General features: G+C 38.6%; 1 protein-coding gene and 1 long non-coding RNA gene across 18 annotated transcripts in view; one reads left to right on the top strand and one right to left on the bottom strand.

The window, feature by feature from the left end:
• Window positions 1-14,685, bottom strand: part of LOC120518054 — a 59,426-nt gene extending 44,741 nt beyond the window's left edge. For 2 of the 3 annotated variants that reach the window (XR_005631167.1, XR_005631169.1), the window contains exons 1-4: window positions 14,114-14,685; window positions 4,449-4,563; window positions 4,248-4,336; window positions 2,459-2,601 (exon numbers count right to left, since the gene is read on the bottom strand). This is a non-coding gene — a long non-coding RNA (uncharacterized LOC120518054). The remainder of the gene's footprint in view (window positions 1-2,458; window positions 2,602-4,247; window positions 4,337-4,448; window positions 4,564-14,113) is intronic. The other variant, XR_005631168.1, reaches the window with a different exon arrangement.
• The window catches only part of rbfox3a (RNA binding fox-1 homolog 3a), a 976,802-nt gene extending 949,686 nt beyond the window's left edge, over window positions 1-27,116 (top strand). For 13 of the 15 annotated variants that reach the window (XM_039740613.1, XM_039740614.1, XM_039740617.1 and 10 more), the window contains 2 exons: window positions 7,573-7,651; window positions 14,635-18,016. In XM_039740613.1, the coding sequence (XP_039596547.1) occupies window positions 7,573-7,651; window positions 14,635-14,715 (160 nt within the window). In that variant the 3' untranslated portion in view covers window positions 14,716-18,016. Of the gene's footprint in view, window positions 1-7,572; window positions 7,652-11,326; window positions 11,477-14,634; window positions 18,017-24,450 lie in introns of those variants that run through there. The other 2 variants (XM_039740610.1, XM_039740609.1) reach the window with 2 other exon arrangements.
• The last annotated feature ends 857 nt before the right edge of the window (window positions 27,117-27,973 follow it).

The following is a 27,973-nucleotide window of genomic DNA, read 5'->3' as shown; positions in this document are numbered from 1 at the left end:
ACAGTTGCTGTTTAATCAAATGTATTATTATCATCATCAATTAACAATGAATAATAATAAAGTTGCATATAATTATCTAGACCATTTCTGTATCAACATTTAATATAAGAGAATATTAAAGATGCGTTCTTTACAAACAGTCATTTTTACTTTACCTTCTCATATTGTAGGTATAGCTGAAGTATTCTGATAGGGTCAGAATTTTTACTTTTGACGCATTTATACATTTTAGAAATTCTCTGACGTGACTGTCTATTTGTGCGTGGGTGTGTCTCAGAATATGACCCTGAGGACAGAATAAGTCCAGAATTAATCATGAAATCCTTGTAAAACGCAGCACAGTTATTAGCTTTGTAAAATGTCAAAAGCCTGCTGATTCTGAGCAAAACTCGCTTAAGTAGGTTTTTGCTTTACAGTGATAATGAGTTTACTTTTTTTGTACACAATGGTGCCCCAGCTTTAGCACAAATAAGGAAGGAGAATATACATTTTCTTAACAACATGTAATTCTTATATTTTATTTCACATAATAAAATATTGGTCTGCAGTACTTCACAGTTTAGAGAAAAAAAAAATCACAGGTTTATGTCAGGAAAGTCATGTGCTGGATACATTATTTTGTATTTTTTTAATAACAATAGCCAAATATTGTGGGTGCTATGCCAGTCCCAGAAACCAATTGCCTGGCATTGCTAATATTTGCTGACAGAACGAAGGTTTTAATTGGGTAGAAGTTGCACTAAATGAGGAGCGTCATTTTTTGGTAGAAGGGTGCATAAAGAAAGCTGTAGCTACAATGATGCTCACGTTATCATGCTGTTCTTTCATGTCTAAGTCGAGCATAATGTGGAGGGTGGTGATGTGGCTAGTGTTTGGACCAGGCCGCCTCAGACACCTGCAGCCAGGACCGTTCACTGGTGGACAGCTGCTGAACACAACTGTGTGAGAAGAGTGTTGTTCTGTTAAAATGAAAAACCACAAAAAAAACACCTGGAAGGAGGGCAGATTATTTATTCACAAGAAACAGCTTTTGAGGCCATCTCAGCCAGGCTTGCACAGTTGGACTCCCTGGATCCAGCGCTCCAAAAACACTTTAAACACCTTCTGGTGAATCAATCATCGGCTTCTGGCTTTCAGCCTATTTGGTTTAGAAAGTGTCATTTGGTGAGCAGGCAATGATTTATCGGCACCTTCAAGAGCTCTGTCAGTTTGGATCAGGGCAGCTCGGGATCTAATCTCAGAGAGATTGAGCTTGTCAGTTCTGATAATATACAGTGAGCGTTGCAGGCTGAGGAGCCCAGATAATGTGAGATTTATCACAACTCGCAGCAGCTGAGATTTCCACCATCTGAGACCAGAGTGAGTGAGCTGAAGAACAGCTGTGTTATTTTGGCCAGTTTACTTTAATCCTTCTTCTTCTTTTTTTTTTTATCTATTTTTGATGCTAAAAGCAGAGGCTCCTTTTTTTGTTTGTTTGTTTGTTTGTTTTTTGTTACCTTGCTATGTGTAGTGACCTGTTGAATCAGCATGTCACCAAGAAAATGCTGCTCACATAAACTGGGTCATATGAGGTGCTTCAGAGAAGTAAGTGCAGCTAAGACACTGGGTTGCCAGCTGCTGAATGCCGTATTCCTCCAATATCACATAGACTTTACTCCTTTAGGTCCGTGGATTTTACAGGCAAAACAGAATTCCCTACGTTCTTTTTTTCTGGCTTCCAAAAGTAAAGTGATTTCACTCAAAGTTAGCATGTTTTATCAAAAACAAACAGAGAGCCTTGTTTTGTATAAATACCCTTATTAACACCACCCACCCTGTGAGATTCCTCAGACACTGCAACTCTACTTAGATGTGGCTGCCCATATCTGTCAACATACTTCATCTGGGCTTGTTTTCCCTTGCCAATAGAAAATCATTTTATGGATGTATGTGGTGTTCTTTGGTAAATGTAATGTTTAGTTTACAAAGATGCAGGGACAAAGTTCAATATGTAAATTAGCAAATACTACCAAAAAGTACTTTCTTATTGGATGATGCCCAGTGTTTTAGTAGTTTGCTACTGTGTTAATCAATATTTATTTTACATCGCACATTGCATGCTGGGGTCACAGTCTGTTTTAGTTTGGATATGCAGCAGTGTGTGTGTGTGTGTGTGTTCTCCTAATGTGTACTCCCAAGACAAACATGTTAGTTAACCTGGTGATGCTAAATTCAGACACACGTCCCAAATAAGTGAGTATTGAGCTCATTCACAATTCACGATGGCTCAAGACGATCAAGCATTGGTGAATGTTAAGTAAATGAATTCTGTCAAGGATTGGCACATCTGATGATACCCGCACAGGCTATGGTGCACTGCAGCCCTGAGGCGGATTGAGCAGGCTTCTAAATTGATACACAGATGGGCATTTTTAATGAGGATGGCATAGAAATTAATTGGCAGTTATAGTGCACTCACCTCAACACTGCAAGAGTCTTGGGTTCAAATTACTTCCTGGGCAATGCCAAGGGCAACAGGTGACTCGGATGTGCTTGTGGTCTGTGGCAGGCTTCCTGCCAGTTACCTAATGCTGCTGGGATGGCCTCTGACTTCTCACAACCCTGTAATGGAATAAGTGCGGTTAAAACGTTTTACAGAGAGCAGTAGCACAAGATGCCTTCTTTCATTTTATTCATCTCTGGCTCATATCAGGGTACCTTGGTAAATGACAGGTTTAAGAAAAATTTAAAACGGGGCTTGTTAGATTTGTATTGGAATGTAAAAAGCATTTGTGTGTGTTAATAGAATAGAATAGTGTTTTATTATTGCTTTTTAAGATTTTCATCATCATTTTAATTTTAGCTGTAATTTTCCAGTGTTCTGGTTATTTAAGATGTTATTTCTTAATAACTTCACTAGTGCACATCTGATATGCAAGTAGCAGCAGCCTTTCGGCATTCAGTCACTTGTTGAGGTGTCTCCTCCACTAATTGTTAATTGTCATTATTAGGATACAATTACAGGAGCCAACTCCTCAAAGAAATTATTAGTCGAAAAAAGAGAGTTGATGATTTAAAAAACTATGGCAAATCTCGCATTACTGCTCTTTTATTAAAATGCTGAATCTGAGAAGGAAAAAAACACCAACTAATTAAACAACAAGATTGGCTAGAGGAAAAATGACTGACTGATTGAGAAAATGACAGAAACAAACACGGCCACAGTGGTCCCAGGACTGGGATTGGAAACCTCTGATCCAAAGTCACCAGTTAACCTAACATGCACATCTTTAGGCAGACAGTAACATTCAGGGGGGCACAGCGAGGTCTCACTGGCAATGATGGGTTTTGAATTCACTTTATTGGGGTGAGTAGCAGCACTGATCAGTGTACACCATGCGGTCCGATAATAATTTTTAAGTACTGTGGCAGGAGAAAAAGAGGTCCAGAATGCAAAAATCTTAACCTGTTTTTTCTTTACTTGGAGCCTTTTCTGATTTATCTGTCACTGTACAATTGACCAATAGCTGGTGACATATTAGACAGTAACAACAAAAAATGAATTATTAACTCAGATTGATGTGTCAAATGCAGTACCTATTCCAAAAGAACACACCTGCCCATCTCCAGTTTTTACCTCATAAACATTTCCAAGTTCATTGTTCAGCATGTCTAAAGTAAGTGTCTATGGGTATGATTCTCTCTTTACGACACAAGGCTGAAAACCTAGAGGCCATTTTATTATAAATAACAGACCTGTGGCATGATTTTAAATTGTGTTGCCCTTGCGCTGCTGCAAACTCATATTTGAAAAGTGCCGGGCTCTGCCCTTTCCCAGTTTCACCTTGCTGTATTTCTCCGGCCTTTAGAACAGCATTTAAATTGAAACCTTTATTAATAATGAGGATGGCACTGACTGTAGACAGAAAAAGCTGAAGCCAATTAACTTTTACAGAAATGTATCAAAAGGAGTCTACAGTGGGTCTTCAGGAGAAATTGTATTTCTGACATGATAAAAAGCATCACTGACAAATATCCAAAAAATGAGTAAGTGGTTTAACAAAGTTTAGATAAATTTCTCAGCAATCGTAACAAATCTTTAGCCCATCCCAAAAGCAGAGATGGCAGATTCAGAAAGCTTTGTCTACAACAATTGTCTGAATGTATTAAAAGACTGGCAGGCCTAAAATCCTCCCCAGGTGGAGCGAGCTACTGCTGGGACTCGTCTTCACTCAACTTATCTGCTTCCTGATTAATAAACCACTTACCCCGTTTGTATTCCTAAAGTGGAGCTCTTCAAATTACTCTTCTTGTATCTTCTGTACTTCTCCTTAACTGGCCACATGTGAGAAATGTACTAAAATAAAGAAGCGACGTGTAAAAGAATGCAAGAAGAATGGTGGACTTACATCTGTGTTACTCCCTTATGGAGTTACTTGCCCTAAATGAACCACAGTTAAGGTACATACCTAGACAAAGTATTGTGGTGTCCAATTTCCAACAGATTTACACAGCTGAGACATCCCAGACTAAGGTGCGATGGATCTCTGAAGCAATATCTGTATCTGTGTGTAAAGATACAATCTGTGAATAAGAGAAGTCAAAATGAATGGTTCAGTCTGAATAAATCTTGGCTATTAGAATTGTAAAAAGCATTTCAAATATCCTTTACAAATGTAGCACAACTGGGAAAGGAGGTGTTTGTTTTTACAAGAAGTTGGGATTCTTCCATTTCATTATACATAGTGAAATTTTAGCTTACAATATTTTACTGCTAAAATCACAGCTTTACATGGCTAACGTCAGTTGCTGCACACGTCAGATTTTGCTCCTGTGTTATGATCCTCTTCCTGAAATCGATTGTCATTTGAACCACTCAAATATTCATATATTAAATTCATTATAGTAAAATAACAGTACACATTAATCTGAATATATTTGAATGTGCATTAAAAATCCCAGGGCTACAAATACTGTACATTTTCATACAAGCAACACACAGCTAGCAAAGAGACCATTAACATGCTGTTTTTGCAATAAATTACTTATACATTCTTCAGATCGAGGCACTAATATCAACCACACCAAAAGTGTTGAACACGTTTTTATTTTCACTACCATTAAAGTCTGAATGCTAGTCTACTGCAAAAAATGTCATGATGCTCTGTAAGCCTCTTTCTTTTTTTTTTTCCCATTTTTCCTTCAGTTGGTCAAATTCTGTTGCAACTCCTGATTAAGTTACTGGGTAAAGTTTGTCTGGTCAGGAAGAAGGTGAACAAAGCGCCCGCAAACACACGAAGCACTCAGTTTGTACATTGATTTTATTTTTGTAAGTCACATTAGATGATGGTTAAATGATGAATAATCATTCACTGACGCTTACAGTATGATATTTACTTCATTCAGTTGTGATAGGGACTCCTAGTGATGCAGATTAGTTTCGATGCTGTACAGTAAAACAGATCCTGGCCTTAAAAAGCAGTTTGACCAATCATTAATGAATGTCCCTGCATTTTTCCTGTGCAAAATTCCAACAGTTCCACTTCTTGACAAGCAGGACAGGAAACATCATGCAAAGTGCACGTATCTCCACCTTCCCCTTGACTATATCAGTTTGTGCACGTGTGCATTCTGAAGTTCGCGGCATACTTTTATTTTTAAGATGCACCCTGGCTACTTCAGTTGAACGACAGGCTCAGCAACGCAGCACTCACTGAGCACAAGGCTGTCCATTCAGTTAATGGCAATGGGGGCCATTCAACCAAAAATATACTCCTGGGAGTGATAGACAAATAAGAGATGGTTACCTGAAAACACACACACAAGTCAAAGCTCTTTTACATTGAATTGCCAGCCTTTTTTTTTATATATATATAATTTATTTTTAAATATGATATTCTGACAGCTCTAATGTGAAAGACGGTATATATAACGATAGACTGATAAGCATTCAGCTGTGAATTAGTACAAACCACCACAGGGTGGCCAGCCCTCTCAGTCAGTACTTTGAGAAAGTGTGCAGTGGATTTTATATTTCAAAGGAACATTTCAGTTTATTTTTGTATATTGTGATCTTCCACGGAGTGTAGGCACAGAACTCCGTGACAAGCTCTCAGATAAAATGCAAGTATACATTTTACAAATTATTAAACCCACACTGCAATGACTGCACTTTGTTGCATCTCATGATGTTTGTTTTCTTAAAAACAACAACATTAGCGAGAACTCCCTCAGCACTCTTCAATAAATAAAACTTTCAAATCAGAGATAACCCTACCGGCTCAGGTCAGTTGTGCCAGATTGAATTCATAAACTTCACCCTTTCTGCCAGAGCACTTTATTTATATACCCAACTTGAGACCCGAGTTCCTCAGCTCAGAGAACCTTGCAAGTCCCAGCAGACCCTCATTTGCAAGAAGTGCCAGTGAAGTAAATAAATATATAAAATGTTCCTACCCACAGGCGGCCCTGACACAGCTTTAGAGAGACCCCTTAGTTTGCAGGAAACAGAGTACAGCCACCAGATTAGAACACCTTCTGTATTCTCTGTAGCAGAGGCAGTAATGCCAAGGATAGAGCTTTGTTTCTGTTTCAGCACAGTCTGATCACAATAAAAGGGGCACACAAAACATCCGCACAAGTCACAATACAGAAGTACAAACAGCTGAACTATATAGCTAGGGCTACAACAGAACCCCCCAGTAGGCTCAACATGCCTCCTCACCTAGGTGTGCTGGCTGAACTGGTGTGAGAAGAAAGTTTGACCAGCCTGAGGACCACCCTGTACCCTAAGCAGCAAGCGCTCAACAACCACTTCAGGAGCTGCAAAAGATAAAAAGCATCTTCAGCTGTCAGACTGAAGGGTAAATATTTACCACTGATGCCCAAAGAGCCGCAGTGCTTGCTGTGTGTCACTTTACTTGTATTGTTCTGTAAGTGACACATGGTGTTAGTACAACATGCACCATTGACACTAAATTCTAAACCTATGCCTGAAGTGCTCCTTCCACCTTTTACTACTCCCTTATAGTTAGATACAGAGCAGCATTCACACATCTCTACAGCGTAGTGGAACAGAGTTCTTTGAACATGAATTTGTATATAGGCAGCCATAACAGGTGCCGCATACATTATAACAAGAATACAGAAATGTGATGTTTAACAAAAGAGGGTAAATACACTTTTACATAGATACTAAAGACACCATGTACATATTGGAGGCTCTGTATAACATATTTGTATGTAAAGTGAATTAACAGATAGATCTGAAAGGTGCCATTCACAAAAAACATTCTGTATCTAAAGCAGCTTATGAAAGGAATCTCAAAGTAAACATGTTGGTCTTTTAGAAACTTCTGTCTAGAGCTGATGAAGACAGACCTGAATGTATTAATAAGAGTAATAAACATTAAAAAGGTTATTTCCACACAGGAAAAGAAGGAAGGTGAAAGACACCGTGTTTCAGCTGTTATAGCCTTTATCTGGTGTGAACACTAATTAAATAGAATTAATAAAGTGATATAATTTGTTGTTTTTATGAATTTTATAACAAAATGCTCATCAGGTGATTTATTTTTGTTTTCTTTGTTTCAGCTATGGCAGAGTCTATGCAACAGCAGATCCATACCATCATACAATAGGACCAGCTGCCACATATAGTGTGGGCACCATGGTAAGTTGGCACATCATATATTCACTGTAGCACAAGTAGGTAACTTACAATGGCTCACATTACATGTTAATTGACATGTTGCTGAGTAATGCAGCACACGCTAGAGCTGGAACCTTTCATGGTGTCATTCCCATCGTGGCAGCAGTACAAGCAGACCCATCACGTTTCAGTAGCCTGGTCTCATGTTAGTTGCATCGTGAGGTAATATGTGGAGTCCCGTCCACAGCTAGTTTTCCCGGCATTGCAAACATCATTAATCCTCAATGTTTACTCAAAAGATCATTTAGGACTAAATATGACTGGCACTGCCTTGAAACACAGTTGCCAATCTCTTCAGAGTAGAGTATGCCTACATCCAGTACTATCAGTGGCTGCCATGACACCCAGAAAAGTGAACAATCAAACTCTACCAAGAAATGCATCTAGAAGTGGCTGTACCCGAGAGGCCACATATATCTAAGATGATTTCTAGAACCTCATGGTGGACTGGATGGGACTGAAGCTGATGCCAGTCCGCACTTCTCAAGTGCACCTTCAGTCTTTTGATGCTAAGAGATGCTAAGCCTGTACCCTCCTTATAGTAGCTAACCAAATCCTAACAAACAGAATAGGCTCTACAATACATTCCCAGAACTTTAAATAATTATTTTGTTATTTAAATGAGAAACCTTCTACTTTACTTTTTTTGCTTTGAAGTTCAAATGAAGCGCTCATAAGCGTATGAAGGCAGACTTGTTTACTTCCTTAGCAGTCTGTTTCGGCCTGTAGTGCTGCAGAGATCCAGTTGAATGCCACATATGAAACACCACCATTTATCTTTTTTTTAACTACACAATATGGTTAATGGTAGTTTTGGTTTTTTTGCAATGAAAGCAGCATTCAGTGTATATTAGGGAGGAATCATGGGAGCTTTGTGTTAAATATAAGCAGAACACATTTTTCCTCAATGAGTTATTTACACACACAAGTTTCCACTAAATGATTTGTTGCTAATGTACATGTTTGTGTCATCTTCCGGATGCTACCTTTGCCTTAGGATTACTTTTGCTTTCTTCTGCTTATTAAACATCTGTAAGTGGCCACTCCTTGTTGAATATCTCTTGAGATCCAAGGCACATGTTGTCAGTATGTTTGATAAATTATTGGCAGGGTTGTGGCTTGACCATTAATGTCTGTTTTTAGCTAGCTTTTGCAGCGAACATCAAAGATGAAAAAAGTCCAATTTGTTTTCTTTTCCAGGTGCACTGTCTAAATATAAGCACAAAATAAAATCAACCTTTAAGCTCATGCAGCGGCGTGCCGTGGGAGATTTCAAAGGAAAGAAAGTTTCATCCCACCTAAATTCCCCTGCCCCCAAGTTTAATCGGACGAGCGCTCTCCTTTAGACTAATGATTCAAATTTACCAAGCCGACATGCGTGTGATTTTTAAAAACGTACAAGTCCCCGGTGCAGCTGCTAGCTAAAAGCTTTCATTAATTAAGACAATTTTTTTTCCTCTTCATTTACTTAATTAAAATTGTGGCCTGTGTTGCTGAAGTTATTATTTCTTTCTCACATACTCTTCCCTTTTTACGCTGCAGTTTCTCAATACAAAAAATTAAAAAATGAAGAAAAGAACCCCCGAGTGTCCAAAAGTCCCTCCGGCAAATCCCCTAGGAGTGGGAGAATTGGTAGTGAACAGACAGAATTCACGTGTGAGCCACCATGCAGTAATGGGCTGAGGGTATCTCACTTCCAAAATGATTTTTTTTATTGTTTGACCTTATACGATTTGGAGCTTGTTAGGAAAACAAGACATTTTAAGGAGTAAAAGATTCTTGGATTTAAACATAAGCAGCACAAAGCTGTTGTGGTGGACAGGCAGTCAAGATGGAGTCATGATCCTCCTCAGAGTTCACACTGTAAACATGTTTACTTTGGTAATAAAAAAGGCCAGTGGTAAAGGCTCTGCAGCTACCATTAATAAAGGGTGAAGATTCTGGTGTTGATTTGATCTGAACTGTTCAGCCTGGCATCCAGTACAGAGCAAATACGACACTGAGAAATGCAACTTGTCTGGGAGTACTTAATTCTGAAATCCCTTTGTGTCAGTCCTAAAATGCTCCTCCTGCCATCTCAAAGGGTTCAACACAATTTAGTAAATATTTCGTATATCAGTTTCTGCAGCTAGCCTATCCATGTGTATGTCCGCAGAGAGCTGCTGCCTCCCTTGTGGTAAGGCAAGGCCCACGTCTGGACAGAGAGAGATATCTAGTCATCAGTCGACATTTACATGCTGTCCTAGGACTGTACAAAAAAATGTATAGTCCTCAGAAAAAAATACATGTGCACACAAAATAGGAAGAACATGAAAACATGCTACAGAGAACATCTCATTTGGGAATGGAACACTCCCTGCCTGCCATACCAGCACACTGTAAACTGGCCTGGTGGCTGTGTGAGTCAATGTGTCCAAAGATGGACTGACATACCATCTAGAATCACTTACTGCCTTTTCATAGCATGAAGTAAAGTACCTACACATCCCCAGCATTGGATTTTCTGCTTCAGTAAAGGGATTGTTGTACATCACATCCCACACTGCAATGAACTGGAACTTAGGCTTCACTTTCCCATGTCTCTGTGTGTCTTAGATACATCAGGATCAGAAAACAGAGATGTTTTAATGTTTAGTACATATCCTTCAACCATTAATTCTCTGCACCATCTTCTCCAGTACAGGGTCACTCACAGCCAGAAGCATTCCAGACAGTATCAAACAATATCCATCCATTACATAAACCCACTTTACTCATTATAGATTCACAGGTGTGTACAAGAGCAAGGCCAGAGGTTTTAAATAAGAAAACCACCAGCAAAATGAATACCTTTATTCAAAGTGTCACATTAACAATGTATATTTTTCTTAAAACATTTTAACATTCAACACTGGTTTCTTATTCATGTACTTTACAAACTTTAGCGTCGTGATCCACCTAGTGATAATTACTCCCAAACAAGATCACAGTTGAAGGTCTGATGTTACATTTTGTGTTACTCGACAATTTTTACATTTACTCTGCCTTTCATTAGGAGTGCATATCACCGAGTATTACACGTGTACATCAGTGAGATTTAGAGTTTAGGAGTCCACGCAGCTCGTCAGGTGACTAAAGGCTTGTGGTTGCTAGAGCAGCTTTTGAGGCCACGGGGGGGCTCACTACTTTGCAATATTGAAGAACACAGTGATTACAGAGCTTAAATTTGCATTCTGTGTTTTTATATAGGTTTATAGTGTCATTATTCTCACAAATATTACCACAGGTTTTAGTGGTAAATGTAGTTTAGGAAATTAAATCAGAACTTCACAGCAGCTATCAACAAAGAAGTGTAAAGGATTTGTTACTCCTTACTGATACGAATGGTGTTTCTTCTTCATTTTACTAAACAGCTTGATCAAAGGAATGGTCTTTTCTCATTTATAAAATTTTCATTTTCCTCCCGGTTTCACTACCAGTTCTGCTGCTTGACCTTTTGAAATTTGGGTACACAATTAGAAAATCACTTGTCCAGCATTGTCTGGTAAAAGAGGCGATCATAAAAAGGGAAGAAAATTGAAAGAAAGAAAGAAAACCCAACTACCAATTCATCTTCTTAATAATGATTGGATTTTTTTTTCATCTTTGATGTTGCAGGCTAGCCTGTACAGAGGAGGGTACAATCGCTTCACTCCCTACTAGAGAAAAAGGCAAAGCCCCACCTGATCGAATTGAAAACAAACTAATCAAAAATACAAACCTCCTGTATGGAAAACTAAAACACTTCCAGGTCACATCACTGACCCTTTCATCCTTTGCTTACCCTTATGTCCTGTTATTTTATTTAAACTTGGAATTAAAACACAAGTGTATTTATTGTCTATTTTAAAGAGACATGGATTTATTTAATTCCTACAGTACTTTATTATGAATGGTTGTGTTTACTGTCATGTTTCCAGGCCACTGATGTTTCAAGAGGCTTAAGAATTATTTAAAATGGTAGCAAAGGGGAGGAGGGGTGTGGAAACGAAAATGTTGACGTGGACATGCTCAGAAAGATGAAGGGCAGTGACAGTCTCAACTGGCAGAGCTGCTAAGGAGACGCATCAAAAGGCACTGGCAAGTAACTTTGCTAAGTGGCCAGTTAAAAAGATTCAGGCTTAAAAGGGAATAAATCAGGAAAGGTTACTTATATAAACTGTTCTATTACCCGAACACAGTCAGGTGTGTATCGATTCCTTTCATTTAGAGAAATAAACTTCATCACAAGAACATCTAGAGTATAATCAAGAAACTAAAATTACAAAAAACTCTGTGCCAATTATTTAATTCATACATGTTCACTGGGTTTCAGGCAGCTATATACATTTACCTACACTGAATATTGTGATGGCAGACCTTAAGAAAGCCTTACTCCACATTATATTTTATTTAGCTGATATCGCTATACAGTGTGAATCTGTACAAGACAAGTCTGCTTGGCCCTGCACTCCACAAAGCAGTGCCTTCAGTGTGCCAGCATTACGCTGAACGCCATGACTGTTTTTCAGACCTACAAAAACAGAAGGCATGAGGCTTGGGGGTTCTTTCTTGGAACAATTTTATATAGATGCTGTCAGCTCTTACACCATGTGTAAGGAAGGAATGTTTTGAAAAAAGTTTAAGTGCCTCTGTTGAATGGCCCTTGTTTCATACATGTAGCATTACACAACACAGGTCTTCAGGATACTGAAACTGTAAATAATCAAATTTATGGATTTCTAAAGGATCTCTATTATATTGGAATTGCCAGGAGTAGTTATGTGCGATTTTATTTTTTAATCTGCGAGCATTTGTTTAATGTGAAGCGTCATGGCATGGCAGACATTTAAAAAAAACTATGGACTGGAAAGTAACTTAATGAGACGGATTAGGACTTTAAACTTGTTTCAAAATGTAGACTTCTGTCTATTTTAATAGATGAACACATACATGTAGATATGAAAGACACTATATGATGGATAGATAGATATAAAAGGCATTCCATGAATTCTGTCTACGAGTATTCTGGAAATAAGAATGCATATTTAAAAATATGAAGCATTTCAATATTTTTATAAAGTAAAGTGATGTAGGTCTGTATGTACATAATAATATACATGCATTTTACATACACACACTATATATACATACATATATACATACATATACATATATACATACATACATATATATACATATACATATATACATATACATATACATATACATATATACATATACATATATATATATATACACATACATACATAGCATCTGTAGTCTGAGTCTCGATCTGATTGTATGGGTGGTTACCTACCAGGTAACGCATGTGGTTGGTCTGCCACTCTGAAAATATCCTCCACGGGCCCTCTCAGTTGCGAGAAGTAGATCATAGAAGGTTACATAGTTTACTGTCAAATAATGCAAAGAGTACGCAACACGTGTTTCGTCAAATAAATGAACCACATGCCGTGGCGCAACGTAAAGGGACTTCGTCTCTGACGCTGACGTCCGAGGTTCGACCCCCACGAGGGGTACAGTGGAGTGTGTACACCTGATGAGCCCAAATATGGGCGAAACACGTGTTGCGTACTCTTTGTATTATTTGACAGCAAACTATGTAAAACACATATTATATATATACACACACACACACACACTAGCTGTGTAAGCCTAAACCTGTGTTGTAAAAAGCCCAGGTCCTAGAATCTATTGAAATTGTCAGAAAAAACCTGAAACGTAGAGATGTAAAGTAATTGAAAGGAACTACTCTGGGCAGCTCTCTCCTTGGTGGATTTGTTATGCTGATGCACTCACCTCACTTGTGTATTAGTGGTGGGAGGAAAAGTAAAAGGAATACCGTTTTGCCGATGTTAGTGACCGAGTGACTTTGTCTTTCTTCTGAGGTTTCGTTTTTTTTGACGTGCTGTGGCCTCGCTTGTGTTCTTAGCGACTAAATGAGTTTTCTGTTTCCTCGGAGGCGGAGCCCTTACCCCAACTCCACCTCTCACTTCCAGGCCAGACAGATAGACAGACACACAGTTCCCCGCGTAGATGTTAATATACAAGATATCTATATATCTGTATATCTACACACACACACACACACACAATGGACAGATAATCCCTGCTCAAGGTAGCAAATGCCTTTAGAACCATGTTGCTTTTTTTTTTTAATCTTAAATTATTTATTTATGTATTTAACTTACTGGCTATGGTTTTTAGCAGTATTTAAAACGTGATGAATTAATAACGTATTAACACCAGCTTACTACCATTTCAATGAGACTGTTTCTGAAGTTGAATGTATGTGTGTTATCTTTACACATACACGGTCCGAGAGAGGACAAAGACAATGAACTTCCATTACCTTAAACATACCCTTTTACTAGTTAAAAGTTTTGGATTACTTCTTGCACATACCTTCTGAACTCAGGATGCGTTTGCTGCCATGATGCGTCACACACAAATGCTTCTTTTCTAAAAATCAAACAAATTAACATTTAAACAGCTGTGCAAGCACTTCTAGCAGTGCAACAAAAACCTGAACTGGAGGCACTCATCCAGGGCCAGGCTCGATCAATGCAGCTTTTCCATGCTGCCATGAGAATCACCGAGCGCTCAGCACAGTGCTCGACAGACAGGGCATTACAAACACTGAATGTAAAGGTGTCTTTTTGAAAGTCATGCTAGATAAGGAGTGCTTTTCAATGCTCTATGGACATTTTTTTCTTGCTCTGCGCTATGTAGCTTGTAGGTGTGTTTTGTGGTGTACATCCACCATACAGAATGAATAGATTGGAAGATGCTTAAATAAATTCCACAATTCAAGTTTTAAAAATACAGACATTGAGCTGTGGAGTTGCATATTTGAACATTCCTGACAAAGGCTCCATACTTAGTGATTGAACTTTTTTTTTTCCTTTTTTGTTTTTGTCTTTCAGCGTGGAATTGACTCAAACCTACTCAAACCTGTATATCACACACATGCACAAGCACATACAATACATATTTGTAATATTTAGCAAAATGTTACGATGCATTTTAAAGTCCCTCTTGCTTAACTGGCAGCTGAAAACATCTGAATGTGACCTGCTTAAAAATAAGGACTTCGCCAGGGCCTCTGGTGAGACAGTCATTTAATGTAAATAGGACATATTTTGATTCTTTTTAATTTTGTAAAATTATATTCATTGCTGAAATTGTCTGGAGTGTACAGTGTATTCCAGAGGTGGTGTATCTCTATGGGTGATTTTGATAGTGAAGATATAGACAACTCTTTGCATCTCCATGTCTAACCAAGCCAGTATGACTACCTGCAATGCTAAAGGACTCTTCAAGAAACATGCTTTTGAATTACATTTCAGCATCAAGACAGATCACCATCAGAGCTTTCTGTGATGTTACTGCCATGATGGATAAAAGGAAAATATTCTTCAATGAGCTCTTGGACGAGAGCCACTGAAATTGCTATCTTTCTGAGCCTGTTCACCAAATACTTCCGTCATATGCTGCCGTAGAAATTATTCCACAAGTCTAGAGAACTGCAGTGTAGGATTGTGCATACCATGGCGTGCAAAGGCCAACAAAGACGACAGTATAAACCATTCTATTGCTGCAGCCACTGCTGGTGACTTTTCTTCAGAATGTGAAGTAGACTCCTGATGGCCAGGATCTACAGAGCTAGAGTGAAATTTATGGAGAGAAGAATGAAACCAATTGTTCAGTAATAGAAGCCTAATGAAAATGCCACCACCAAGCAATATGCTTTGTGTGTAGCGTCTTTCACAGTGACCAACACAAAGACCTTTATACAGCCAACAAATCCAAATCCAAATAGGAATTCTAACAATCAAATAAATAAACTAAGACTGAGAATGTTGTGTGGCACATGTACAGCAGCAGTATAGTTAAGGATACAGGCCCAGGTGGCATCTGTTCCATACCTACTTCATACATTGTGACAGTTTCACTCTTTCTTTATGAGCTGCCCAGGTGCCGTGGCATGAAAGCTTCACAATGGGGCACAATATCGACACCACTCAAACACTCACCCAACATGCACTCAAAAGAGACAACAGCTTCAAGACAATGGTACAATCTGATAAATGACATCCAACACCATCAGCCATTCCTTAGAATCCTCAGATAACACGGAGCTAAAAATCAAGGGTCCATTGTACAGTATTCTTTATATAAAATTAGAATCTGAGTGAAGCTAATTACAAAATTGATCATACATTGTGTAAGAAATTCATTTTCACTTTTCTCAATGATGCCCTACCCTTATTCCTTATATATTATGCTTATGTATTTATAATGGATATACTGGCGAGCAGGTAGGATTGGGACCCGTCATTTGGCACAGAACGACGTTCACAGTTTATTTATTTCATTCGGTATTTTCATCTTGACCTCTAGTCTGCTTTCGTCTTATTCTATGCCACACATTAGACCCTATACATTGATATTATGTGATATATGTATTAGATAACTCATCAAACAGAGCAAGGCATCCAGGAATTTCTCCGCAGCTAAGAGCATAAAGAACCTGGGGTGCAGCCTGGTTAATTATTCACTACATGTTGAGAAAAATGTTTGCTTTTATGAAATTAAGCGCGCAAGATAGCGTTACTGTGTTAAATTAAAAGAAATAAATTCTCCTCAGATTCAATCTGTCAGTCGCATTAGATTAGCTCACATGCTGTTTTGCCATCTGCTGAAGGAGTAAGGTGCGGTTTTTGTTTAGGCTGGGATTAAAATATTTACTTGAAACATCCATTACATTGCAATCTATTACCAAAAATAATCAGTCGCAGTTGTTTTGCATGTTTTCGTTTTTTTATGTTCTAGGGAGCATACATCGGTAGGCCAGCTGCATTAAGATAACCACTTTTCTACAATCATTTCTGAGTAAGACTCTTATTAATAATACTTTCCCATTTTGCTGTTAGCTTCTTGCAGTTTTTAAGGAGTGGCTTTGATTATCCAGCTAATGTGCTGCAGCACATCACCTCCTCACAAAGTCCTCCAAAGAGCTTGGGGTCAGCACCATGTCCAGCTTACAGAATATGTACTACCGTCTCTCACAAAACTGGCACACACCTTGACCTATTCATCTTATTGATTTAAATTCAAGTTTACATTGCACAACAAATCTAATCTTCAGTTAGTGGAGGCTGTGTTGACCCATCACTGAATGGTGGCACAAGTGGCTGACAGTTTCAAGCTAAACCTATTCAGCCACGAGAACGCGTCTGTAATTCCAGTCTACTGTAGACATTAACACAAATGCCCACCTAAACCGCATCTCTAAAAATGCTGATGGAGTTGATTTTCGCAAAACTGGATAATGAAGTTTCGTTGTTCTTTTTTTGTTGCAATGGTTAAATTTCATTTCAACAATGTGGATTATAAGGAAATGCTTATATTTCCTTACAAGACAACTAGCTTACTTATTAATTATCCTTAATAATAAACTTTTAAAAAGGTAGAGAAAAATCAAGGTGATTTTGATGTCTGTAGAAACGTTTGGTTAATGCGAGCACAAAATCTATAAGAGAGGAACACTAGAGGCTTGTGCCAAACCTAAAATAGGAAAAATACAAGAAACTAGCGAGACGCGTAGCAAACAGCAGTGCTGCACAGTTCTTTAGAAGTGATGGACATGGACTGTCTTCAAAAAGCAATAGAAATTGAAGAGGAAAAACAGGAGACATAAAATCAGGGTGTGTGCTCAATGAACTGGTAATCAGAATACACTCCAATGATATTTCTAAAGTCAATGTTTGAAATGCAAGTAATTTCTCTGCCTTGTCACACATCACTATATTTAGATGTCTTTTTATCAATTTTTAAATAGTGCTTTTATCATCAGTAAGCCCTCCCTTAATGCTTTTAATTAAGGTTCAGAAGGATTTTTTATTAATTTAAAACCTGCCATTCAAAAAGAATCGTCAAGCCAGTCTCTGGTGTGGCCCACTACTGTAGTGGAGATAATGGCTCTCTGGAAAACCTGTTTGAAAATACAACACTAACACAGAGAAGAAAAGCCACAACAAGTACTGCATCTGACGATCAATGGCTTTTTTATTTAAAATGTAAAGTCGTCCATCTGAAGGCTACATGTGGACTCCAGATCCTATAAAGTGTATAAAAAGACGGGGAGAAGTAGAAGATTTCTTGCCTTGCACTTAAAGAGAAGTCCTCCGAGGGTTTATTAAAACTGATGCTCTGTTCCCCCACACATCCACCAGAGGTCCAAGGCTCTTGCTCTCTACTGAATCTGCGCTTCGACTACCCCTGGTGAGCAAAAAAAAAAAAAAAGGAGCCTGGCTAATCAGCAAGTCATTAAACTCCGACGTTAAAAACATTATTCTTGGAGAAGGGTGGGCTGCAGAATCCACCACATCGCACTGAAGATGTTAATCATGTGCCTTTTGAGCAGAGTGCAAACAAGCAAGTCACAAATGCTTACACTCGGTAGAATAAATGGCTGCCGGCTCCAAATGGAATTGTAAGAGAGAGTTCGAAGAAGAGCTCTGTAGGAAAGCAGAATGCAAGGCAATTTACTTTACAGATTACAGATAACACTAGAGAGTCGATAACCGCAGATCTCATTTGGAGATACACTGACTAGCTCTGTATAATGCAGCCAACAGAGTCTATTAACCCAGCTGTTACAGCTGTTGCGGACATTAAATTCCCAAGACTGCTCAAATGAGAGCCCTGCCGTCATGATCTATGGATTTGTGCCACTGTTTTATCCCAAGCCCAGTTATTTACGCTCTTTAATATATATTATTCCTCTAGTTGTTGAAAGTTTAATGATTTAACCTTTCGCTACAACAGAGCAAACAGAAATTGCTTCATGCTTTTGTTCCTTTGGCTTGTTTGGTCTCGTTGCTTACATTCCAAAGAAAAGAAAAGTCACCAAAAAGTGGCCACACAGCAGTAATGGAATCAGACGTCATTACACATACATTGTAAATAGCTACCTTCAGAAAGGACTTTGTTACTTTGGTTTCTTTGCACTTTATTTTTGAACATTTAATTCATATAAGAGTATAATGATCTAGTAAACTGAAAACAGTACTTGTGTATTATAGTGTAAGGTATTTAAAAAAAAAAATAAATAATAAAGCGTTATTTATTAGTACAGTATATTCTACTTGTTAAGGCATTCTCATTAAATTAAGGGGTGTGTTCTTCCTTTTATATACAGTACAGTACTTCCAGTTTAAAAAGTTGAAGAAAATGAGACATTTTTATATAATTAATAAGAAAACAGCTTTAGAAAACATTATTTATAACTTTTTTTCCAAGAACGCAGATAGGTGATGTCTTTCTAGATGTTTATGATGAAATCATTCTGTGAAGTGTGTGCTGTTTAGAGAACCATATATATCTATATTCATGTATAGATATATCTGTACTATAATTTGTTTTTAACTGTGTGTATACATTGTGCTGATGGAAATGATGGCTGTTCTGAATTTAAAAGGGGGCGATACACAATGATATGGGACTTCTTACCATTTCATTTCAGGAGCTGTTCAAGGTTTGTGCTGATAAAGGGCTTTTATCCAAGTTCACATGTACATTTTTGGTTCTTTCCCTTTTTATTTCTCGCGTGTTTATACACAACATGCGATTCAGTGTGTACATCGCACACATTCACGTCTTTATTGTTATATAAAATAGTCTCCGTGGAAATGTGTAACACATTTTCATTCTCACGTTATCATTTTCAGCACTTTGTGATTTGTAAGGTTGATTGCCCAAACATGGCACATCACAGAGTGCCAACAATAAGGCTCTCTTGACCCTCATGCCTCCCTGTGTCTACCGCACTCTGTGGTGTTGCTGCCCTGAATCTCCTGTTAAGAGTGAATGACCTACCTCCTGCACACTGCAATTTGTAAAAAACGATGAACAATAAAGACACATTCTGTTCCTATGGCCGTGACTTTTGAGAAGTCTATTCTCTGGAGCAGAACTACTGAGGCTTAGATGATTGTTCAATCACTTGGCTCTGGTCTCAAAACACTCCACACGTTCATTATAATATGCAAAGCGTCCCTGGTATTTGATTCTGTGATGACCAGCCAGTTAGCCATGCTTCCCAGACTCTATGCAGTCCAGCCGTTTTGTCACAACGACTGCCTCTGCCTGCCTAGTCACCTATGCAATGAGTCTCCTTCCGAGATTCTGAATAAGCTCCCTTTCCCTCCATTCAAGGATGTATTTTTTCATATGGAACTCTGGGACAAAGTTTATTTTTTGTCAATTTCAATGCTATTTCTATTTAGAAAGGATTTCAGAATTTACTCATTTAGCCAGTATTGTGAATTAATTAAAAGTGTAGCCACTGAGCTATTCAGTTCATTTTAAAACCCCGTTTACCAACCTGAGTATCCAGGCTCATGATGATGATGATGATGATGATAATATTGAAGCTGGGTGAGCAAAGGTGAATGTGCCACCGTGACTTACAGGGCATAGCCTGTGCCACAAAGAAGGTAAAAAGAGGCTGCTGAGGAAGGGTGAGCTGCTCACTTACTGTCACTTTCAGCTGCCACTGGTTACTGGGATGTGGCAATGTGTGACGCACACCGCGCCGGTCCAGTGGCACTCGAAGCCCAGAGTACATTTACACCAAATTAAAACACAATGTGAATATTATTATTATCAATTTAAACGACAGAAAGGGAGGAGTTCAACTTTGTGTAAACGTCATTTGGCAAAAATTGTGTTTTTCCCTCTTTTAAATCCACTCAAAATATGCAGGTCTTATTCTGTAAACCAATTTGTAAAAGTAATAATAAAGTGGAAACAAGTCTTTATAGACTAGTTTTGAACCGTGTTTCTAATGAACCATCTTCCTCTATCAAAATGTTTTTTCTCTGTTTTGTGGTCTAAACTGTATTATGTATAATGTTTACATGTTGATGAATATATGTATTATATAAAGATGAAATCATTTACTATGAACTTGCCAAATTCACTAAAGAGTTGTTTTTTCATTTTTTTTCATACTGTTCATAACTTCATTTTAATGATTTGCTTGTCTATATGGGGTGGTTTGTGTGTTTCTGGTAACCATTTATTTATGCAAATTAATATTTATTTAAAAGTCAGCTCTTATTAAATGTGTGATTCAAGTTGATCTTTGAAAGAGCATTTCATTCAGGCCTGTCAAGGGACATGCATGGGAAAAAAAATCTAAAAAGAAACTCGTTATTTTAAGTGCCAACAATGCAAATGTATTTCTAATTGGGTTGAGAATTCTTGTACCATACAATACACCTTCTCCCCTCGAGCATTTAAGTTCTGGTTTGCCATCCCAACAAAATTCAATGGTCTCAACAAAAAAAGTGATGTAACCTCCGTGTTCATCTCATTCACCGAGACTTCAGTTACCAAGAAAGCAAATCAGCAGATAGACGTCTGACACATAAATGGGGCTCTCTGACAGAGGTCACACTCGTTATTAGAGCCGACACCTAAGTATTCAGTAATAAACTGAGAGACAATACTGCAGCCACCAGGTCACATTTATTAAAAGAAAATGTTTTAGAAATTTGGAAAAGGGTCATTCTTTTGAAAGAACTGTCCCAATATATTCAAGTCCATTTTTACCAATGATAGATAGGGAGACGTTATTCATTTGTATTTCTAATTAATCTCCAGATCATTTGTTTCAGAAAACATCCATGTGCCTCTTACACTGTACAACGCGAGATGAAACGCCCTTTGCAGCACATTAAGAACCACCTGCCATTTCTACAAGTTGTTTTATAACCCAGTGATGCATAAGGAGGATGAAAATCAAACCTTAACTCCATGAAACGTGCCTCGAGTTTCAGGCTTGGGGGTGAGTGGTGGTCCTGTTTGGAACCAGGCAGTTAGGTCTCCATCTTATACACACCTCATAGGTTGGATGCAAGGCATTTTGGGGAAAGTCAAAATGCATTGCAGAAATCTATCAAAAAAATGGAAAAGCAAAGGTCATGATACATGCAAAGCGGTTAAAAACAAACACCACATTCTGCCAGTGATATGGGGACGTGTTGGGTCCGGTAGCAGCAGCAGCAACAACGCCTTTTATTTCAGTTTTCATTTGAGCCACAACACCCATCATTCCATACATTTTCAGACTCACTTCATGTAATTCCTATTGGGGGGGGGGTGAGGGCAGAGAGCAGAAACCAAAACAGGACACCATCATCACCACCACCACCACCACCACCACCACCAGGTCAGGTCAATTGAGAGAGAAAGTAACAGAAATACCACAGAAGACAGTCAGATTAATACAGACACTGAAAGGACAGCAAGGCCAAAATACAGAACCTACTTAATTTGAGTCAGGGCTGAAGGAGCCAAAACCTGTTCTGGCAAACACTGGGCACATGGTTGGAGACAATCCCAGACAAGGTAAAGTCCAGTACTGGGCCTACTCTTGAATGCACACGCACACGGGGCAATTCACATTCTCCGGTTAACTTAAAACATACATGTCTTTGGGGATGTGGGAGGAAAGCTAGATTATCCACATGAGACTGTCACTTTAACACTGGGAGAACATGCGAGTTCCACAGCGATAACATCGGAGCCCAGAATGTTGGATAGACATTTCAGGCTGAAGTACAAATCACTCTGCCACCACATCAGTTAAACTTTCTACAGTATATTGCAGTTCCACACTGGACTGTCATGAGTTTGGCTGTGTGTGAGCGAGCCTTGGTCTGCTGCCTGCCAGTATCGTCAAGACAGGTTCCCTGTTTTGTCATGTTATGCGAGTTCATATTGTACACATTCTAACTTTACTGTACACATCTTTTTATCCCCCTTATACTGGAGGTCCCTAAAGTAAAATGGCCACAGAAACGGACACAATGTGTAAGTAGTACAAAGAGGTACATTCCTGCTCAAACTCATCCCCGGTACATAAGAAATAGCAATTCTTCTGCCGATTGAACTCTATGTCTTTATAGTATTTAATTTTTAAAATGCTCTTTTTCAAATCATAGTTGAATTGTTGGGAATGCCATAAATATATTTTATACAGATATACACAGTGAACATAAAAAAGATCAACTCATGCTCCCAAGCTTTAAATTACTGCCTGGAAAAACACAATTGATTAAAGCTGAGAAATTCTACATATTAGCACAGGTCAGCAGTATTCACATGTGCTTCCATCTATCTGCATAATCCCTAGAATTTGCTGTGACATGACATAAAAATGAACTGTTAGATACAGAAGTTAATTACCTCATCTGAACGCATGAACTGCTTGAGAAGAGAGATCGATAATTTCTATATTGTGGGATACAATCAGAGTACCAAAATATAAGCAGACATTTATCATTTAAAAAAAATGCCCGGAGAGTCAGTTTTCAGCTGAGATTTCCCACTTCTTACCAACATCAGATCTTTGGTGTGCACCATATTATGTTAAATCCTTATGGGTTACATACAGTAATTTATCAAGCAGAATTTTTAAAATCAAATTATGGGTGCATCATTGAGTCATTTGTTGCCACAGTTCCCTAAAGTTCCCTTTAGTTGGAAGATGATGTCAAACTTAACAACTTTTGCTGTTGGACTGCACCTCCGACTTGGAATTGCAGAGGATGAGAAATGAAACAATTAACATTTCCAAAATATTGCGAGTTTGCCGCATTCTGACAACGTCGGTGCCTGTATGACGAGTTTACAGGTATGCCTCGTTCAGCCACAGTCTCCGCCCTTGTATTTTCCAGTCTGAACAATCCGACACACCTGCATTCCTTCTTTCCTTTGACCACATTGTACCTCTGAGCACTACTACTTTACTCGCGTAAACACAAGGGCATCCCTACTACTTAAGCCAAAGGCAAGTCATCAGCCAGTGTGACCGAGTTGCTGCAGATGTGAAGCTTCATGACAAGTGGTCACAGCCTCATGCCACAACTCCCCATGGCTTGCTTGCTAAGATTAGGGAAATGAAGTCCGTAACTGAAAGTTGCTGAATAAGGCTTGTAACAGGGGCTGCTCAGCTCAGATTTGGTCATTTTAATAAACCCCAATCCCTGTTTAACGAATGTTCTTACTTAACCCCCATGACAAAATTCTGATCAATTTTATAACCTCACATGCGTAACTTCTCTGTGGGGTGGGTGGTCATCTCAGAGTCTTATCACAACTGCATAATCAGCAAGGCTAGAGACAACCTGTCACTGGATGCCACTTTTACGTGAATTCACACAAACTCCATCTAAAATTATCAAATAACTTCAAACACACGTTGATGAAATGCAGGAGTATACAGAGGAGAACGCATGAAGGCACAGGAGTTGAATCTTGAACACTAGATCCATACGGTAGCAGCATTTAACCAGCACACCACTGTACTGCAGTCACTGTTTTTGTTGGTCTAGTAAATGATGAGCCCAGCTTAACGCTCAAGAACTGTCAGGCACCTTTACTTTCCTCATTTTCGATATTACCGGTTTAGGTTTAACCCAAGCCTGGATTAACAGGGCTGACACTGTTACTTGACTTGCAGAACCCCCCAAAATGGGCTTCTGAGAGAATAAAGCATGTTCTGAAGTTGTGAGCAACGAGGAGTTGAATTGGCTCAATCTGACAATCCCGTTCCTCGATGCATGTCCTTTGAACAGTTCTGAATGTGTGGAACAAACTGTGAGGGAGAACAAAAGGCATGGCTGACCCAATGAAACACTCTACCTTTCTTTCTTCTGCTTTTTTAGTAATAACAATAAAAATCCAACTCTGGACATCTCCTAAAGGTCTCTAAAGGATGAGAACAAGAATGTAGAAAACAAATGTAAAAAAAAATATATACATATTAATATATATAACAAAAACAAAGGACTCCTTCACCAGGGCTGAGAAATCGACATGCAGAGATTTTTGGAAGGAGTGTGCCATGGGAAAGCGAAACAAGTGGGGAAAAAATAAAAATCTTGGAAGGTATAGAATGATTACTTTGACATGGGACAGCCTTGGTGCAAGCAGAGGACCCCATCTTCAAAATCCTTATCGCTACCTTTTTTTTTCTTTCCTTTTCTAAATATTCTTTCTTATGCCGAATGGATGATCAATGACCTGTAGATAATGGATTCTTCTGTACTGACAAAGCAAAACTTTACATAAATACTTTACATACAAAAAAAAAAAAAAAAAGTGGAATCCATACACAGCCTGTGAAGATGTGCCAAGAAATTTGAGATGTTGAATGACTATGGCATTAATTGCCATGTAAAGAAAAATCAACTTACTCACTCTGGAATTTGAAAAGAGGCATTCCTGCCATCTATAAACCGTTTCATCTGGTATCGACTGCCCCACCTAACAACAGACAATACCAGTTAAAACAAATGGGATGAGTTTCCTCATCTTCAATGATGCTGTTGGACTGAGAGTGATGTCTTCCCACAGACCAGAGTGGAAAAGATCAAGGTCTGTGATTTTAACTCCAACCTCTACCACTGAACATTGTTCTAAATATAATAATCCAGCAGGGTTAAAAAAACTAATGGTCAAAAGGTTTTGATGGAAATTTGATTGAAGAGCTAGACGATCTTCTACAAATCCTTTTTACCTGATCATCTTTCAGTTTGCCTACAGCTCAACTGCACTTTTGTAAGATGTCCTGAAACTCTTATGTGTACGATCTTGGCTGGCAAAGAAACCCGTCCTAAAAGTGCATTAGCATGAGGACTGCTTCAATAGCACGGGTAGAATGTAGAGCCGCCATCAATCCATATTCAGGACAATGGACACACACACTGTAATGACCAGAAATCGAGTAAGGCAGATCTGAAAAAGTAGAAGAGGAGGCGGACATCTTAAAGGCACGACCACAGGTGGCAAGACTAAAAGCTACGGGAACAGCAAACCTGGATAAACACTGAATCTGATTCACGTTAAATATTAACACCAAGTCGTTAGGCCAAACAGTCAAGTCTTAGTGGTGTCTTCTCAAACAATGCTCCACGCGCTTTTGGTCAGGGGTTAATTTGTGTGGTCTGTATAAATGTTCCACTCGATGATGTCAAAGTATGACTTGGACTGCAGCTACGCCGACACAATAACTGATCTGGCCCTCACATTGTAACAAGGCATCCCACTTCTTAGTCTGTGCCTGAGTGTGCCAAGTCAGTGCTCCTTTAATATGCAAACCGACTTCACTATTGAGCAGCTATGAACAAGAGACAGATGGAAAATGGATTGAAAATATTTTTACTCTTTGTGTTCATTGTTGTTATTAAACAAACGGTCATCTCTCCGCACTGACTCTTCCCTCAACACACAATTCAGCAGTAACCACAAAGTCACAGTTATGCTTAGCCCCAATGTGGAGACTCGGACTGCCAGTTTACTTTGAATCCTCCTCCAAGAACTGAAAGCGCGGGAGTTGCCGCCACTCCTCTGAGGTGTTTGATTTCTCTGTGGTTCCATCTGTGCTCTTGACGCCTTTCAGGATGTGCTCACACATCCATCAGCAGCTCTGGATTTGTCTTTGGAGCAAATGGTAGAGAGAGACAATACAATTAATTATATACAGTATTATATATATATATATATATATATATATATATATATATATATATATATATATATATATATATATATATATAAATTGTGGTGCTGGTGAAATACTGGAAAACATCGAGAATTAGCAAATACCGCTTTTAATATGCTGTCTGATGCAACTTTTTAGTGTGAATGTTTCCAACACTGTTTACAAGTCAGACATTTTCATTTGCCTGTTTGAGGTTAACTAGTGAATGTATTAGAACCACTTTGTTTGTCAAATACTTGACTGGCTATCTGTTGTTTCCTTTTTCTCCCTTCGTAAAGACAGTAAGCCTTCCATCCTAGATGACTACTTAGACTTTGTCATTAAATACACCGGGGGCTGACAGCGAGCAAATGTGAGGCAGGAGAGTTTCATTTGATTAACGATAACAACTCGAGTGTGCGAGTGGATCTCTAGCAACGACGTCCTGCTCACTTAGTCAGGCACTGTTCAAGGAAAAAGGAGTGGCTCAGTACCGGGCCCAGGATGAGAGATGCTCATTTTATACATTTTATAACTTAAGACATTGTTGTTATCTTTTTCATCAAAAGGTGGAGAGATGGCAGCAGCAGCGGTGATCCTTATACTAGCAGCTGCACTCTTCATGCCTGCACCGATCCCCAGGCCAGGTTTTTACTGTAGGGCCACAGGCTGTACCCCCCGAAAGAAGCCTCTCATGCTATTGCAGAAATTATCTTTATTATTATTATTGTTGTTATTTTTTGTATACCAAATGTACATAACCTGTACTCTGTCACATTTCCCTCTAGCCTCCTGTAAGATACAGCGTTTTCATGTGCTTTACTGTCTCAGAGCCTCAACTGGTTTACACTTTTCTTTCTTCTGCAACTCTTCCAATAAAAAAAAAAAACTTCCTCTTCTGAATCTGAACTCTAAATTATATTCTCTCTTCATTCTCTATGCTTTTAATGTGCTTCAGATGAACAGTACTATTTATTATAAAATTATTATGATATTATTATTATGATTATTATTAATAAAGATTTCTTTCTTCAACATGAATAAAGTCTGAAGCTTTTTTTTCTGCCTCTTTGTCTTCACAACTGTCAAAACATATCTCTATTTTCTTTCAGCTAACCTGTCAATTTCTTCCTCAAAAGCATAAAATCTTTTACCGTATACTCACAAATAAGTTTACCCGAGGGTAAGTCGGGACTTGATTTTACCGTATTTATAATGTCAGTCGTATAAGTCGATTCAATCAATCAATCAACATTTATATAGCACCATTTTCATACAAAAAAATGTAGCTCAAAGTGCTTTACAAAATGAATAGAAAAATAGAAGACACAATAAAAGATAAACATAAGTCAACATTAATTAACAGAATAAGTAAGGTCCGATGGCCAAAAAAATCCAAAAGCTGGAGAAAAAAAAATATAATCTGTAGATTGCAGAAACCTCACACTGTTGGTCCAAGAGATTATGATATGCTAACAGCCACCTGAGAGAGTCACCACGGAGAACGCGGCCTTTTCGTTCTATGTGGGCGCGGGAATGCGCGGTGTCAGCGTGTGCTCCTCACCTCTCTCTCTATTGTGCCACGTGACCACACAGTAATACCTGAACTATTCCGAAGTGAAGTTTGCACTGTTTTTTGTATCTCACACCCTCATACTCCTTTATCGTAACAGTATCCCTTATCAACAATGGAGCATTCAATCAGA

The sequence above is a fragment of the Polypterus senegalus genome, chromosome 17 (assembly GCF_016835505.1).
Source record: "Polypterus senegalus isolate Bchr_013 chromosome 17, ASM1683550v1, whole genome shotgun sequence".
NCBI classification, from domain to species: domain Eukaryota; kingdom Metazoa; phylum Chordata; class Cladistia; order Polypteriformes; family Polypteridae; genus Polypterus; species Polypterus senegalus.
The sequence above is the reverse complement of the archived record's forward strand: the minus strand, read 5'-3'. Positions and strand labels throughout refer to the sequence as shown.